The following is a 17964-nucleotide window of genomic DNA, read 5'->3' as shown; positions in this document are numbered from 1 at the left end:
TACAGGAATGTCACTTTGTGATAAACTTGGATTGCGTGGTTCTCTTAAAACACAGGTCATGGTTTATTTGTGAACTGGTCATTCACACTGTGTGGCTTGCTCTTCCTGCCATGTGTGTCTGGTATTGTCATGTTAGCAGTTGCTGTGCTGCATTGTCATCAACCTTGATCTTGAGTTACAGCAGTTATGGCTCTGTGAGGGAAATGGATTCATCACAAAAAGTTTTTTTAATGTTCATGTAATGAAAGTTCAACTGGTAAACCAATTGCCATTTCAATTATCAATTTGCAAAACAAAGACAGTTATCTGTTGTTACATTCAAACTGGGAGGTGGGCGGGATGTTGTAGAGGGAAAGATGCTGTACAATGGAAGCCAGCAGATGAAAGAGGGTCATCCCACTGCATGTTACTGAGAGGACAACAGGAACCAGCCTGTTCACACCACAAAGATGGAACAAAAAGTCTTCCATTCAGAGACTTTTTTTTTTTTTTTTGAACCTCTATTCAATCAGGCTGTTATTGTTCATTTTTATCTACTGCCTTTAGACCTCTCTCCTCATAAAATTAGTATGCTTTACATGGTCAGTATTTTTAGGGGCCAATGACAGTTGAATACAACATTTATGAAGTACTGTTATTTCTCATCTATGTTCATTCTTTTCCCTAAAATAATTAAGTGGATAGAGCCCAGTATACATAAGGATAATGGGGGTGGAATCATTTTTGTACACATGGAGTTGCAAAAAGTTTACTGACAAATATATGTAATGTCTGTTATAAATGTATAGCTATTTTCATCCCCATCTGAGATGATAACCTTTCATATTGATAGAAAATCCAAATTGGGAATTTAATTCTCATTTGCAGGAGAGGAAGGGGCCATGATTAGAGAGAGCTATTTGAATTGGTAATTGGTTGCAGTTCTTTTACATTAACCAAAGTTAAGTAGATTGGGATGAAAAAGAAAAAAAACCTGTCACACGTTGGTGGTATGGTTTTCTTGATTCTTCAGGTTAGTTGTGGGGATGCACATTATATGACAGCATTTTGTGCACAACAAGTTATGGCAGTAGCCTATGTTTTAGAAAATGTTCTGTTTTCTTTGAAGTGTGTCGCTAAAGAGTGAGCTCTGTTCTTAAGACGCCACACATCACTTGCGTTGATCTCATTCCCAGCACCACTCCTCACTCTTGTATGTGCAGTCTAGAATTATAGGAAACAAGAAGCCAGCATGTCTGAGTCACTTCAGAGGTTTCCGCTTACCCTGGAAAGTAGTTCTCCTAATAAACAGAGGCAAAGTGTGATCAAGCATAAGAGAAAGCAGTCGGTGCTTTAGTCTTTTTTTCCTTCTTAATCCACTCTTTTGAGTGTAGCCAGTCGTGCGTAAAAGAGGTGTTTGAAAAGGAGTCTCTAAGTAAAATAACAACAAATGGACAGTCAGGTTTTTACACCACAGATATGTACTAGCTGTGGTTTTTATTTTCTGTCATGAGTCTGTTATTGAATAATATGCTCGCAAAGAATAGAAGATGCCAGAGATGCATTTTTAAAAGGTGACTAGCGTCTTAAAAAAGATGCACATTACTGATTAACATTGTCTGTATTTATTGTAGGCAGGAAGTGATGGGGAGAGCATTGGAAACTGTCCCTTCTCCCAACGGCTGTTTATGATTCTGTGGCTTAAAGGAGTCGTCTTCAATGTGACGACCGTGGACCTCAAGAGGTGCGTCCATCCCCTACGTCTTTCGTGCTTAAATTTTGCCCTAGACGGTGGTATTAGTTTGTAATTATTATTATTATTTTTACACTTATATTTAGACTATTTCTAGGTTGGTAACACTGAAGACTTGTCATTGCTGTTGTCACATGCACTGCTGACATACAGTATGTGCACATTAAAATAAAAGCAGAGTATACTTCATTTTATTTTGACTTTATATGGGGCACAAAGGGCATTCAGAAATTGTGGATGGGCCAGATGTAGCCAATGAACTGTGTCCAGGTGTGCTCTGTATTCAACAGTGATGAAAGTACTCCGGATTTTCCCGGAATTCCGGATTTTTTAATTTTCATGAAAATTGCTCCAGAAAATTGAGGAAAAATTGCCTAAAATTAATCCGAATATTAGTTGACAACATTGAACGAACATGCTTTTGAGTTCGTTTTTGCTTTCACGAGCGTAGTCATGTTGAGGTACTAACACTAGTAAGAGTAACGCCCCTCCCCTCACATTCTCTCAAGACGTTGCTGATTTTGTGTGGTCTTGACATTAATTTACGTGTTTATTTCATAAACGTTGTTAACTAAACAAGCATGCTCCAAAACAACCGGGATTTACCCAGAAACAGGAAATGCAAGTTAACCGTACTGAGCATGTACGAAAGCGCATGTTCAGAACTGCTTCACGTAATGCGAGCGCATTTACGTTGAAAGTCATTAACATCATGAGCCATGTCAAAGGAAATTCAGTTACACCAGGGCTGGTCATTGCGTCGATTGCAAAGGAGTGTGACTGCGTTTTAAAAAAAAAAAAAAAAAAAAAAAAAAGTGTGGCCAATACGTCGAGCGCATGGAGATAAGGGTGCGTTCTAGCAAGCCGGCCTCCTATTTACGGCAGTCCCGTGGTGCGCGCTAACCCCCCTCCCCCCACAACAATACGTCACGGTTGCTGACAGTAATGTTTGTTCCCATTTATCGCTAGCTTGTTGCCACGAACGCCAATTATGTTGAAGTAAACTTTCACCATTTTAAAAACATTGCAAGTATAGACCATTCGTCTTTATTCCTTGACAGGCCAGTGCATTTAACTTTTCTTCAGATAAAGTTTGTCAGATCAAGAGTTTTTATTGATGAAAAATTTTAAATACTGTTTTATATCATGTTCTACTAATATCAGTTGAAATTGGAAGTTATCGTTTCTGAGTTTTAAATTGTAGTTTTCTATTTTAGTTATGTATTTGTTTTTTAGTTTTGATTTATAGTTATGTTATATTAATCCATTTTATTTTAAGGCCATTCCTAATCACACCCGCAACTTTATCTGCGAGCGCGGCTGACCACTCCCGTACATTTTTCAAATGTGTGTGCGTGTGTGTGTATATATACACACACGAAAAAGTTATTTAAATCATGAATTAATTCTGGATAAACACAATTTTTGCTCATTTTTTACTGATCACACCATTTCATCCAGACCTGTTCAATCAAGACATCATTCAAACAGGATTTGTCCAACAAACCAAGTTGGAAACAAAAGATTTAAAAACAGCACAACAAAATGACACGTTGTAAAGAAATTCCACAACAGATGGGAAACAAAGTAAATGATGTCGATCAGTCTGAGGTTACAAAGGCCATTTCTAAGCTTTAGGATTCTAGTGAACCATAGGCAGAGCCATTTTTCTCGCTTACAGAAAACATGGAACAATGGTGAACCTTGGCAGGTTTGGGTGGGATACAAAATTACCCCAAGAGCACAGTGATGACTCAACCAATATATCACTAAGGAAACCAGGACAATTTCTAAAGAACTGCTGGCCTCCCTTGCCTCAGTTAAGGTCAGGGTCCATGACTCATCATTAAAGAAGAGACTGGGTGAAAATGTCAACGTACAACTGCTGATCAAAAATAACATCAGAATCAGCTTTAATGGCCAAGTATGTAAAGATACAGAAGGAATTTTCTCCGGCAGTCGGTGCTGCCCTTGTATGACATTCAGAACAAAGAACAAGGAAGAATATAGCAACAAGAACAAGAGACATGTTTGTTTATACAGTGCCTTGTGAAAGTATTCACCCCCCCTCTTGAACTTTCAACCTTTTGCCACATTTCAGGCTTCAAACATAAAGATATAAAATAAAATAAAAATTGTCATGAACATGGAAAGACTCAAATTATTGCACATTCTTCCTTGCAAAACAGCTCGAGGTCAGTGAGGTTGGATGGAGAGCGTTTGTGAACAGTAGTTTTCAGCTCTGCCCCAGATTCTTGATTAGACTCAGCTCAGGACTTTGACTTGACCATTCTAACACCTGGATAAGTTTATTTGTGAACCATTCCATTGTAGATTTAGTTCTATGTTTTGGATCCATCCCAGTCTCAGGTTATTTGCAGACTCCAACAGGTTTACTTCCAGAGTGGTCCAGTATTTGGCTCCATTTATCTTCCATGTCCCTGCTGAGGAAAAGCAGGCCCAAACCATAAGGCTGCCACCACCATGTTTGACAGTGGGGTTGGTAAGTTCAGGGTGATGACCTGTGTTGCTTTTACTCCAAACATATCGTTTTGCATTGTGGCCATAAAGTTCAATTTTGGTTTCATCTGACCGGAGCACCTTCTTCCACATGTTTGGTGTTTCTCCCAGGTGTCTTATGGCAAACTTTAAATGAGATCTTTTATGGATATCTTTGAGAAATGGCTTTCTTCTTGCCACTCTTCCATAAATGCCAGATTTGTACAGTGTACGACTGATTGTTGTCCTATGGACAGACTCTCCCACCTCAACTGTAGATCTTAGAAGTTCATCCAGAGCGATCATGGGCCTCTTGGCTGCATCTCTAATCAGTCTTCTCCTTGTTCGAGGTGAAAGTTTCGAGGGACGGCCGGGTCTTGGTAGATTTCCAGTGGTCTGATACTTTTTCCATTTTAATATGATTGATTGCACAGTGCTCCTTGAGATGTTTAAAGATTCCAAAATCTTTTTGTATCCAAATCCGACTTTAAACTTTTCCACAAGAGTATCTTTGACCTGCCTGGGATGTTCCATGGTATTCATGATGCTCTCTACTCTTTAAACCGAACCCTCCGAACCCTGAGCCTATCACAGAGCAGGTCCATTTATACTGAGACTTGATTACACACAGGTAGATTCTATTGATCAATTTTCCAAGATAGTGAGTATATTGGTAGGAGGCTGCTGAGGATGTAGGTGCCAGGCAAAAGAGTGAAAGGAAAAGACCAAAGAAAAGGTTGGTGGGTGTTGTGAGGGAGGACATTAGGAAAGTGGGTGTTAGAGAGGAGGATGCAAGAGATAGGCTTACATGGAAAAAGATGACATCCTGTGGCGAACCCTAACGGGACAAGCCGAAAGAAAAAGAAGATTCTATTTCTCATCATCAGTCAACATTGGATCATTCAGAGATCCTCACTGAATTTCTGGAGTGAGTTTGCTGCACTGAAAATAAAGGGGCCAAATAATATTGCACGCCCCACTTTTCAGTTTTTTATTGAAGTATAAAATATCCAACAAATATCGTTCCACTTCACGATTTTATCCCACTTGTTATTGACAAAAAAATCTCAATTTTATATCTTTATGCTTGAAGCCTGAAATGTGGCAAAAGTTCAAGGAGTCGAATACTTTCACAAGGCACTGTATTTCTGTTTAACATAAAAGCTTGTCCTGCTTTTGCAAAATTAAAGAAAAACAGAATGTTTTCCAAGACTTATGAGAGAATATTATATGGAGTAACAACATGAAAGGTTAGGTTTTTGGAAGGTGTGTTACATTTGGCATAAATGTAGCTCATAAATTCCAAAAAATAACATCATACCCATATCAAATGTTGGTGCTAGTGTTATGGTCTTGACCTGCTTTGCTTCTTCAGGACCTCGACAACTTGCTGTGATTGACAGAACCATAAATTCTGCTCTTTACTAAAAAATTCTCAAGAATGTTCAACCATCAGTTTCGTGACTTCAAACCGAAGGGCCTTGGGTTCTGTAGTAGGATAATGATCCAAAACACACTGGCAGGTCAACTTTTAAGTGGCTTAAAAACAAAATGAAGGTTTTTGATGGCCTAAATGAAGGTTTTTGAAATTGGCCTCTTCGAAGTCTTGACTTGAATCAGATGTAAATGCAGTGGCGTGCCCTTAAAAGGCAGTTGATGCTCAAAAACTGTCCATTGTTGCTGAATTCCAACAATACAGCAAGGAAGACTGGGCCAGCATAGCTCTACAAAAATAGGAAAGACTCATTACCATTTATAGATGATGCTTGATTTTAGTTGTTGCTGCAGAGATAGGCCCAACTAGTTATTAGGTCTAGTGCCACCATTACTTTTTCACACAGGACCAGGTAACTTTGAATATATATTTTTTCTTGTTAAAGGAAACCACCATTTTAAAACAGCATTTTAGGTTAATTTGGGTAATATTTGTCGCTGTATATTTCTTTGAAGATCTTTTTTGATTTTTTTGATTGTGTTCTGTTCGGCTGTTAGATCAAGCAGAATGGAGACTGCATTCCCAGTATCCTGGAACAGTTTTACTGACCTTACACGACAAAGTGGGAGAACTATGCAAAAATCTAAGAATGTGAGAAGGGACCAATACTTTTTCTCAGAGATGTAGATATTCTTTGTGACTTATGTTTGGTCACATGCTGTGAGGTCTTTCTCATCTACAATATGAGACTTCACTCAAAAAGGTTAGAACAAAAAAACGTTAGTCACAAATTTTAGGAACAGATGTCACCATATTGTGCAAGTGGGTCTAAATTTGTGGCTGGTTAGTGTGTTTACCAAGTGGTCTTCGGAGCTGTGTGATACTTTGATAAGGCTCCACCCCTGACACGCTCCCTGCCTCCCCACTGTTTATTTGGTTTTCCCATGACCCTTTCCCAGGCTGAAGAAAATTTGAGAAAAAATACCCCCGGGCCCTTCAGAGGCTACAGACTCAACACAGATCCTGCCCGCTTTCCTGGACAACATGTTATCATCACAGAGATAAAAATATGGTGATCCTCTGGAATACTAACTGCATTTCCTCGCATCTGCAAGACAGCACTTCCGCGCCAGACAATCTTTACCAAACCCACTGTTTTTTCATTAGTATGATTCATCTAAAGTTTTCCTTAGGTTTTTTTTCTTCCTTGCCAAGGCACACCATCCAAATTCTATATACATCTGTTCTCTATCAACAAAGTTCCTTTTTTTTTCTTTTTTTTTTACACTCATTCAGTATTCCTACCTTTTTGTATCAAATAACCAGGTTGTGGTTGGTCAATTCCCCTCTCCACAATTCACTCAGGACATATTGACTTAGTTTCACAACTAAACATTCCAAAGGGATTTTTGCCCAACAATTCGTATTGCGTTTGCTCTAACTCACCCATTGCTTCTCCGGCCTACTATGGCAGAGGGTGAGTATCCTAAAACAGCTTAGTAAAATCCTGTAATGTGAAAGGTGATGGAAGAGGCCCGCCTACTTAGCAGCATCTGCTTGCTCCTCAAACAAGCCTGTATTATGCGGGTTGCACGCTTTTTCCTCCATGTTTTGATAACTAACTGAATTAGGTTAGCACTTTTCCTGACTGTAAACCTTGTGTCGATGCAAACCTTTGCAAAATACGGGCTGTTTGCTCTATACTCATGGATTTTTTTCATTTTTATTTTATGCATTAAAATGAAAGATCAGTAGACGTTATATCTAAAGGAGGAAATGAGTTTCAAATGTCACTGATCCAAGGCCAGTAGGTTAGATTCCCTGAGTTGACCAGGTCTGTTTTATATCATAAATGAAACTTTGTGATTCTGTGGCTTTCTTATCTACTACTCAGTGATATTGGCCAAGGGTGCCGCTTCCCCTTTGCCTGCCAAGGGGTTGATGCTATTTCCTGTTGTTGTAGCAATGGATGCCTTGTCCCAAATCATATCCACTTCTTTGGAATTTTTTACCTCAATGGCCTTAGTTGAGTCTCTGTTCTTAGATGGTTTTATGACTTATTTGAGTGTCTATGAAAATTTAGCACAGTGAGTGTTGTATACTCTAAAGTGAAGCATCTGTGTACACACTAACCTTTCGACACATGCTCATTTTTCTTTGAGTGTCATTGTCATCTGCCAACTGGGAGATCTGGTTTTAAATGGAAATGAAAGCTTGAAGGCCACAAAGAGTGTGACACTGTGGTGTTTACATAATTCACCCGCGGGACCTCGAGTTGGGGTGCGGGGTTCCGCACGGACTGTTTTTGTTGTTGCGCTTCCTGAGGAAAGGTTAACAGAGTTCCCGCCGTTATGCGAGTAGTTTGGTGATGTCGAACAATAAAGCAAGTTCTGTTCCTGTGTCCGACACTCCACCTCCGACTCCTTTTCTCCGGTGCTACACTGGTGACCCCGACGTCAGTCCCGGCGTTTTCGAGACTGAAACGAACATGGCAACCGCCATCCTCAAATTGCCAGAGTTTTGGGAGACGTCCGCGGCAGCGTGGTTCGCACAGACTGAGGCTCAGTTCGCCCTCCGCGGGATCTCAGATGATTCCACGCGTTACTACCACGTTGTCTCAGCACTCGGGAGCTCAACGGCGGCCAGAGCAGTGAACTTCATCACCTCTCCCCCGGCCCGAGATAAGTATGCTGGGATCAAGGCTCACCTTCTCAAGGTTTTTGAACTTTCACGGCCGGAACGTGCCCGACGTCTGTTGGCTATTAATGGACTGGGGGACAGCAAACCTTCCGAACTCATGGAAATGATGCTAAACCTGCTGGGCACGGAAGAGCCCAATTTCATTTTCATGGAACTGTTTCTCAGGCAAATGCCACCGCATGTTCAGACGGCGCTCGCGAACAGTACTATCACTGAGCCCCGGGCCCTGGCCGAGGAGGCTGACCGTTTCTTCCTGGCAACCCAGCGCTTCTCCCCTGAGACGCTGGCCGCGACGCGCAGTTACTCACCTTCGGGCGCGGGGGTGGCATCCAGCAGGGGCCCCTTCGGCACCGACGGCCGTGCTGGCACAGGCTTGTGCTACTTCCATGCCCGTTTCGGTGCGAAAGCGAAGAGGTGCCGTGCCCCTTGCAACTACGACGCGTCGGGAAACGCCAAAGCCCACGCTTCGCAGCGGCCGTGAGCGTGGGCGCGAAGAGCCGGCTGCTGTTCGTCAAGGACAACCTTTCCGGGCGCAAATTCCTTTGCGACACCGGCGCCCAGAGGAGCGTCCTGACAGCCACTGCGGAGGACGCCGCTGGCGGAACTCATGGGCCACCCCTACTGTCCGCTAATGGCTCCCCTATCCGCTCTTATGGCATGAGGACTGTGGACTTGTGTTTCGGGAGTCAGCGCTTCACATGGGACTTTGTCACTGCGGATGTCTCATTCCCTCTCCTCGGCGCTGATTTTTTTTGTGCCCACGGGCTGCTGGTGGATGTTAAGAGGGGCCGTCTGGTGGATGCACTGACTTTTTCCACGGTCGCCTGCGTCCGCAATGAGGCGACTTATGGTGGTCTCTCCAGTTCGCTATCGGACGGCACCAAGTACCAACTCCTCCTTGGTGAGTTCCCTGCCTTGACACGGCCCACTTTCTCCTCTGCCACGACTAAACATGGGGTCGAGCACCACATTGAGACCAAGGGCCCCCCGATCCACGCGAGGGCCCGACGGCTTGATCCCGAGAAGCTAGCAGTCGCTAAGTCCGAGTTTGCCAACATGGAGCGTCTGGGCATCGTCCGCCGCTCGGATAGCCCGTGGGCCTCGCCACTACACATCGTCCCTAAACCGAGTGGTGGGTGGCGACCGTGTGGTGACTACCGCCGCCTTAACGACGCCACTACGCCCGACCGCTACCCTGTTCCACACATTCCGGACTTCTCAGCCCACCTGGCAGGCAAAATCTTGTTCTCCAAGGTCGACCTGGTGCGCGGGTATCACCAGGTTCCCGTGCACCCCTCAGACGTTCCCAAGACAGCTGTAATCACTCCGTTTGGACTGTTCGAGTTTCTGAGGATGCCGTTTGGTCTTAAAAACGCGGCACAATCTTTCCAGCGTTTAATGGATTCTGTGCTCAGGGACTTGCCATTTGTGTTCGTCTATTTGGATGACATCCTCGTCGCCAGCTCCTCGGAGGATGAACATCTGATGCACCTCCGCGACCTCTTCGCAAGACTTGAGCAGCATGGCCTGATCATCAACCCGGCAAAGTGTGTTTTCGGGGTGCCCTCTATCCAGTTCCTCGGGCACCTCATAGACAAGAACGGCGCCGCCCCCCTTCCGGCAAAGGTGGAGGCCGTCTCCGCTTTTCCCCGACCTCACTCGGCTCGGGGCCTCCGGGAGTTCCTGGGGATGGTGACTTTCTACCACCGGTTCATTCGCCGGGCGGCCCACATCATGTGCCCGCTCTATGAGGCTCTTAAAGACAAGGCCCCCAACCGGGACGTTGAATGGACGGCCGAGAGGATGGAAGCCTTCGAGGCTACGAAGGCCGCACTGAGTCGTGCCGCTATGCTGGCTCACCTGACCCACGGGGCCCCTGTCGCTCTCACTACCGATGCATCGGACTACGCTGTTGGAGCCATATTCGAACAGTGGGTCGGCGGCGCCTGGCAACCGCTTGCCTTTTTCAGCCGTCAGCTGGTCCCCAGGGAGCGCAAATACAGCACGTTCGATAGAGAGCTCCTCGGCCTCTGGCTGGCGATCCGCCACTTCCGCTCCCTATTGGAAGGCCGTGAGTTCACGGCATATGTGGACCATAAACCCCTCACTTTCGCCATGTCCAAGGTGGCCGAGCCGTGGTCCGCCCGCCAGCAACGCCAACTGTCGTTCATCTCTGAGTACACTACGGACATCCAACACATCGCCGGCAAATCCAATGTGGTCGCGGACTGCCTCTCCAGGGCGATCGTCGGCACTGTGCATCTGGGTCTCGACTACTCCCGCATGAGCGCAGACCAGGCCTCGGACCACGGGGTGCAGGCCTCAAGACTTCTGACACGGGTTTGCGCCTGGAGGAAGTCGCGGTTGGTGACTCGGGCGTCAGGTTGCTGTGCGACCTCTCGGCTGACCAGCCTCGGCCGCTGGTCCCTGCAAACTGGCGAAGAGCTGTTTTCGAGGCGGTCCACAACCTCTCCCACCCCGGAAGGAAACCGTCCGTGAGGCTGGTGGCCCAGAAGTTCGTGTGGCGCGGTCTCAAGAAAGATGTGCAGGCCTGGGTCGACTCGTGCGTGGCCTGTCAGCGGGCTAAGGTGCATCGCCACACAAAAGCCCCCTTGGAGCCCTTTGCTGTCCCCGAGAGGAGGTTTGACCACGTCAACGTTGACTTGGTAGGTCCACTTCCTCCCTCGCACGGATTCACCTACTTGCTCACCATGGTGGACAGGACGACCCGCTGGCCCGAAGCCGTTCCCCTCTCCTCGACAACGTCGTCAGACGTGGCCCGGGCGTTCATCGGCACGTGGGTTGCACGCTTCGGGACACCGTGCGACCTTTCTTCAGATCGTGGCCCTCAGTTTACCTCTGAACTCTGGAACGCAGTCGCTGAGAGTTTGGGGGTCAAGCTGCACCGCACTACCGCCTATCACCCCCAGGCGAACGGTCTTTGCGAGCGGTTCCACCGCTCCATGAAAGCAGCCCTGCGTGCTGGCTTGACGGACGGCAACTGGTTGGATAAGCTCCCGTGGGTCATGCTCGGCCTCAGGTGCGCCCCCAAGGAGGACCTGTTGTCCTCATCCGCCGAACTCGTCTACGGCCAGCCACTGCGGGTCCCCGGCGAATTCATCCCGGACGCCACAGCGCCCTGGTCCGCAGCTAGGCAACGGTCCTCCCTGCTGGAGGCCGCAAAAGGGTTTGCGCCGGTTCCCACGTCGCAACATGGCACCCCAGCTGCCCGGCTTCCCCGCCACCTGCGCTCTGCGGATTTTGTGTTTGTTCGTCATGACGCCCACCGTGGACCTCTCCGCCCCCCATACGACGGGCCATTCAGGGTCCTGGAGCACGGGGATAAGAGCCTGCTCGTGGACATTGGCGGCAGACCCGAGACTGTTTCCGTGGACAGGGTCAAACCCGCGCACCTGGACATTGCCCAGCCTTTGGGGTTGGCCCTCCCCCCGCGCCGGGGTCGTCCCCCTTTGCCCTGTGCCCCTGCGCCCGCCGGGGTACCCTTGACCCCGCCTGAGCCCTTGTCCCGTGACTCAATGGACAGTGCGGCCCCGCCCCCATCAGCCCCTACAGTGCACACTCGCCGGGGTTGGGTCATCATCCCTCCACGGCACAAGGATTTTGACTATGGGTGAATTCTGGGGGGGCTTGTGTGGTGTTTACATAATTCACCCGCGGGACCTCGAGTTGGGGTGCGGGGTTCCGCACGGACTGTTTTTGTTGTTGCGCTTCCGGAGGAAAGGTTAACAGAGTTCCCGCCGTTATGCGAGTAGTTTGGTGATGTCGAACAATAAAGCAAGTTCTGTTCCTGTGTCCGACACTCCGCCTCCGACTCCTTTTCTTTGGCGCTACAACACACACAAATAAACTGGAGGCGGACAAAGGCGAACACAGTTAAAATAATCAGTTCTTGATTGCTTCTAAACTTAACCTGCTTACCTTAGGTCTTACGTGAGAGAGTATTTATTTTATTTTACTGTTCATACAGGGTTCGCACGCGGCCCTAAAAGTCCCTAAAAAAAAAAAAAAAAAATTTCGAAGGTGCATTTAGAGGCTCCTAAAAGTCCTTAAAAATCCGCGAAAACCGGTCAAGCCCCTAAAAAGGCCTTAAATAAAAAAAAAATCAAAGGGAGAACCTCCACTGCCAAAATTCTCCCCCCAAAAAATAATCTTTTATTTAAAAAAAAAAAAATAGCGATCCGTCTGGCGTCCAAAACAGCCGGAAATTGTCAACGGAAGTCACCGTGTTGACAACTAGTCGCCATCTTGTCGATATTCCATTGTTTGTTTCCGTGAGTAGGCATTTCACTTCGTCTTCGTTACGACGTAGCGTAGTTGTTTCATTGATCCAACTTGTATCACGGGGAAGTGCATTTTTCAAGAAGCTGGGGTTGAAAGTAAGGAGTTTGGGAGCTGGGTTCGTGGAGATCCAAAAGATCGGCACATGTTTTACTGCCATATGTGCAAGCAAAGTTACCAGCTTGAAAAGATGGGCGTCAAAGCGCTGGAGTCGCACCGGAAAAACAGGAGGCACGCTGATTTGGTGAAGACTCTCTCTCATCTTCCGTTGGTATGAATCTGTTTCTAAAATATCAAGATAGTGAAGCATCAACTTCAGGCAGTGGTACTAGCAGTGCATGCGCACCAACAGTTTTTCCAGCCATCGACTTCAACCAGCCAGAAGTCAGGCTTTATGAACGTAGTTCAATACACGAAGACGGACTCGTTAAAGGCAGCGATCGTGTGGACTTTAAAAGTGATGTGAAGCCATTACAGTTAAAAATCTTGTGAAAATAATTCGAAAGTGTTTGCAGTCATGTTTCCAGACAGTGATATTGCTTAAAAACTACCACTGTGGGGAAAGGAAGACTTCGTACCTGGCTACATTTGACATCGCTGCCCACTTTTCATCTCTACTGCCTCAAGCCAAAAAAGCCAGAATAGAGACTCGCATATCTACAGTTATTGAGAAGGCTGATAGGCTGTGTGAGGAGGCAGAAGAAAAGAGGAATCTGAGGTTTATAACTGTGGCCAATGCACTCAGAGGCAGAGCAAAGGACAAGAGAGCCACTTTGGCACCTCTGCAGCAACAAATAGAGGAGGCACTGGGTAGGCTCAAGGAGCTAGAGTAGGGGTGCTGAGACAGACATCAGTAGAAGACATTTGTGTATATAGTTGCAATTGTAGTTAGAATCTGTTTTTCTGTAGACTGTTATGTGAAGACATTGACAATGGTCATATCAATGAGAACTACCACAAGGGGCGACAGGTGATCACTGTCACAGGTACTGAGGTACGGGAACATTTGATGAACCAAGAATGGTTGATGGCACCATTGGGTGAGTCTTTTTTCCTTACTCTTGATTTCCCATGATGGACCTACATTTTTTCCTTGTCAGCCCTAAATTTTTTGTGTCAGCCCCTAAGAATGCCCCTAAAAAGCCCTTAATTTTTTTTGGTCAGACTGAGTATGAACCCTGTCATATCTAAATGTCATATTTGCAGCACAACTACCTCAAGTCTTTGCTCTGTGTCATGTAGGAAGCCTGCAGATCTGCAGAACCTTGCTCCAGGTACGCATCCTCCCTTTGTCACCTTTAACGGTGAGGTGAAAACAGATGTCAACAAGATCGAGGAATTTCTTGAGGACATCCTTTGCCCGCCCAAGTGAGTGTTCTCTCACTTCTGTGGTCACACCGCCCGTAACTTTGTCTGTTGATTTCCCCATACTCGGTATGTAATGGTTTCCATGCAAATATTTTATCCGCAGGTACCTCAAACTTGGCGCGAGACACCCAGAGTCAAACACAGCTGGTATGGATATCTTTGCCAAGTTTTCAGCCTTCATTAAGAACTCCAAACCCGATGCAAACGAAGGTAGGAATCCCCCTTGACACGTACAGTGCTAATGGTGGAAAGGTGACACATATTAACAATGTATTTTTTGGATCTATGACCTATCGTAGTCATCACGGCCAAGAACCACATTCCTTAACTGAGCCTGAAAATGACTATTTATTTTTTGCTACAATGCGTCACAAGGCTAGTTGTACCTAAGCATAAATACTGTATATTATATAGGTAAGGGGGTAAGAATAAAGAAAGATACCATCCACCAGTCTTGGAGACTGTTGTGGTTCCTAAGTGATATTTCTTGACCTGCCCTGATTGGTGGCTTACAGGCGTGACATAAAACAACATTGAGCTTTTGTTCACCTTCCTTCTTGTATGCTTAGGTTCCTAACCTGGTAGGGCATTGTGAAAGAAAAACAAAGTAAACTAATATTCACGTTTTCATCCCTCATGTTTGCAATTCATCCACACTGGAACTGTTGGAGAAATTGTGACAATAACACAAGGGCGATAAAGTTAATAAAATATGCAGTCTTTTGAAAGAGGAAAAATAATAGCCTACAATAATCAACTTTCGACATTTAACGTCCCAATGCAGGCTTTTGTCTGCATGTTGATGAAATGCTTCCCCCGTGTGGTTGGTTTCGCTATGTCGTAAACTGGCTTTGGCCTGAACTTGAATTGAAACCTGGAAATTTCTTGTGGCTCTGCAGCTCTGGAACGCGGACTGCTGAAGACCCTGCAGAAGCTGGATGAATATCTTCGCTCTCCTTTGCCTGATGAGATTGATCACAACAGCATGGAGGATGTGAAAGTTTCCACCCGCAAATTCTTGGATGGAGAGCAAATGACCCTGGCTGACTGCAATTTGCTGCCAAAGCTGCATATTGTCAAGGTGCTTACTGTATTCAATAGTTACTAATAATTAAATAAAATTACATAGCACTAACAATTGTTTAATTGTAAAGTTTAAAACCAATTTAACTGTAGATGTTTGACTATTATTTGATGTTTCAGAAATGTTTTTTTTGTACTTAGCTTTTTGTATGATTGCTTCTTGTGAGACTACACGACTGAAAAAACAGGAGACTATAGACTTAATATATGAAGAAAGGTGAATTAAATGACACAATTACATGACAAGCATCTCATTGTGGACAGGTGACAGCGGTTGAACTCACTTCTGAGGTTCGAGTCTCTGTTCTGGCCTTGCTCTGTAGTTATAGTTGCTCTGAGTTTGCATGTTCTCCGGGTGCTACGGCTTCCTCCCACATTGTGAAAAATTGTAATATAGCTTAACTGAAAACTCAAACTGTCCATAGGTGCAACATTTTATTAGACCACTTTGTGTTTTTTTTTTTTTTCAAATCCCAATTTATTTGAATCACTGTCATAACTGAATGTATATTAACTGAAAAATACAATGAACATTAATATAATCTATATTAACTTGTACATGTGCAATAGTCTGGTCAAGTCGGCTAGAAAAGTCTCGAGCTCACCCGCAACCCGATTGAGAAGATGCCAATTAGCATTTGTCAGTGCTGAGATCACTTACCATATGTCCTGTGATGTAAAAACTCCGCCTTGCTCTTGTCGCTTTAGGTGGTGGCCAAGAAATACAGAGGTTTTGACATCCCCAAAGAGATGACGGCCATTTGGAAGTACCTGAACAACGCCTACACCCGTGAAGAGTTCACCAACACCTGTCCCAGCGACAAGGAGATCGAGATTGCATACGCCGATGTAGCCAAGAGGCTTGTCAAATAAGCTCATATCTCGAACCACCTCCCCGGGTGCTGCTACACTCCGCTGCGCACCACATGGACTAAAGTGCTAACACCTGAGAAAGAATAACTTTACTTATCTCCCCCCCTTTCCCAACTTCAATATGTTAGTAGTTCATTCAGCAAATGTTTCATTTTTTTAACATGAATTGCTTCTGTTTTTTGGTTTGTTGAGAAATTATGAGGCAGTACCTACCACCTTGAAACAGCCAACCCATTGTTATCAGTGCTTATTGAATTCAGGATGTGGTTCACTCTAAGTGACCTTCAAAGTAACCTTCTCTCTGTATGCAGAGGAAAGGCAGTGTTTGTTTGTTTGATTGCAAAACCGTCATAAAATGAACTCTAAGAAGCATTTTTTCCCCTGTCTTTTGGATCGTGAAAAGTGTTTAGTCTTTCAGTGTTTTTGACCGAAACTAATCCAAACCTGTGTAATCTAATTGATCTGCTAAATCAGATTTTATAATTCCAGGTAGCTGATATCCAAATAATTTTTTTTTTATTTTTTTTATGTTGATCTCTGCAGGCAAATCCTCTCAGGAACAGTAAGAACCTGAGTGCTAAGGTTTCCATGCAGATATGTAGCTTACAAATTGATGTCCGCTCATGCCTTGTATGATTCACCACATTGCCATGGAGAGAAATTGTCCACTGAAACAGCAACACCAAAAAGCGCTTGCTTAGCAGGTTTCTGAAGCAAAGCGTTCAGCTGGAGTAGCAGTGCAGCTCATGGAAAAGGGGCACGTTCATATTTTCTAGCTGTGGAAGATTACTCCCGTCATGCAAACAAGTGAAGTAGAAAACGTAAAGACACCAAGCGGTGTTCAAGGTGACAAGCTATTTATGATGCAAAAAAGAATCAAGCGGAATGGCATCAAAATATCTTTGGTCTGTTTAGTAATCTTGAAGTAGTGAATGTATTGATCACGGTAGCTCAAAAAGTGCTTTAGCCTATAGTACGGAAAAGCAAAACATTTATTTTCTCCTACATTTTTGTTAGCAGACAAATTTGATTAAAGGAATTGTAAATATTGCTTGATTGCTCAAGTTTCAGTATGTACATTTTATACATTGCATGGTCACAGTTTTGGGAAAAAAAAGGCCATTCATATCTGCTCAGATTTTAATTTTAGATGAGCTTTCATTTCTTTGCCTTATTCTCTTTGAAGGATAATTTTAATTCAGTGTTTGCTGTTGCATCAAGATATCAAAGTTGTGCTGTTTTGTTTTCATTTTTTTCCCCAATTACCAAATTTAAATAAACGTATTGGCCGTGTATGATTATGTGCCATGGAGTGAACTTTTTATTGCCTACGATCATTAGACATTTGAGATACAATCAAAGACTTGTATTAAAATTTGTCTTTTTTGTAAACCTAATAATCCTGCATGCCTCCAAACGTTGATTCTTAACGGTAAATGAGGTAGCCAAAATATTAAAAACATCCATATGCAATGTATGGCAATTCACTACCTTTGGTAGTGTCAATAGAAACTTGAAAGAAAAGCCTGTGAAAAGTCGGCTGGATTTTTTTCTTTTCTTCTTGACCTTGTCGGCAGCTCACAAAGGAGATGTGTGTTTGGCCGTAGATCTGCCCAAGAAGACAGACTTCACGTAACATTACACCATAATCCAGACAGTTGTGGAGCCCAAGCATGTCATATTTTTGGGGGGGTTATTTGACAAGAAGAAAGTGTGGGGGCATGGGCTGTTGGATGCTTGCTAGAAAAAAAAAAGAATCACATTTCAACCCCTCACTGTGTGTAAGGGTGCGTATGTGTCTTTGTGTGTTCCCTAACTAGAAAGAGAAGACACTACACCACACTATTGTTACCAGGAGGGTCATTACTAGTACCGTAAATACTTAAAGCTCAAGTGTCGTCAAACGGATGATTTTTGGTATATTAATGAAAAACCCACAGCCAATATGGTCCCATGTGTTTTTCCACCACAAAAC

The 17964-nt window shown here is 44.6% G+C and overlaps 1 protein-coding gene across 1 annotated transcript in view; it reads left to right on the top strand.

Moving 5' to 3' along the window:
• clic4 (chloride intracellular channel 4) overlaps nt 1–17287 on the top strand; it is a 35501-nt gene extending 18214 nt beyond the window's left edge. The window contains exons 2-6 of the mRNA XM_061844015.1: nt 1614–1723; nt 13908–14033; nt 14137–14243; nt 14933–15114; nt 15825–17287. Of these exons, the coding sequence (XP_061699999.1) occupies nt 1614–1723; nt 13908–14033; nt 14137–14243; nt 14933–15114; nt 15825–15989 (690 nt within the window). The 3' untranslated portion in view covers nt 15990–17287. The remainder of the gene's footprint in view (nt 1–1613; nt 1724–13907; nt 14034–14136; nt 14244–14932; nt 15115–15824) is intronic.
• Nucleotides 17288–17964: the final 677 nt, after the last annotated feature.

The sequence above is a fragment of the Syngnathoides biaculeatus genome, chromosome 15 (genome assembly GCF_019802595.1).
Source record: "Syngnathoides biaculeatus isolate LvHL_M chromosome 15, ASM1980259v1, whole genome shotgun sequence".
Classification (NCBI taxonomy): Eukaryota; Metazoa; Chordata; class Actinopteri; order Syngnathiformes; family Syngnathidae; genus Syngnathoides; species Syngnathoides biaculeatus.
The sequence above is the reverse complement of the archived record's forward strand: the minus strand, read 5'-3'. Positions and strand labels throughout refer to the sequence as shown.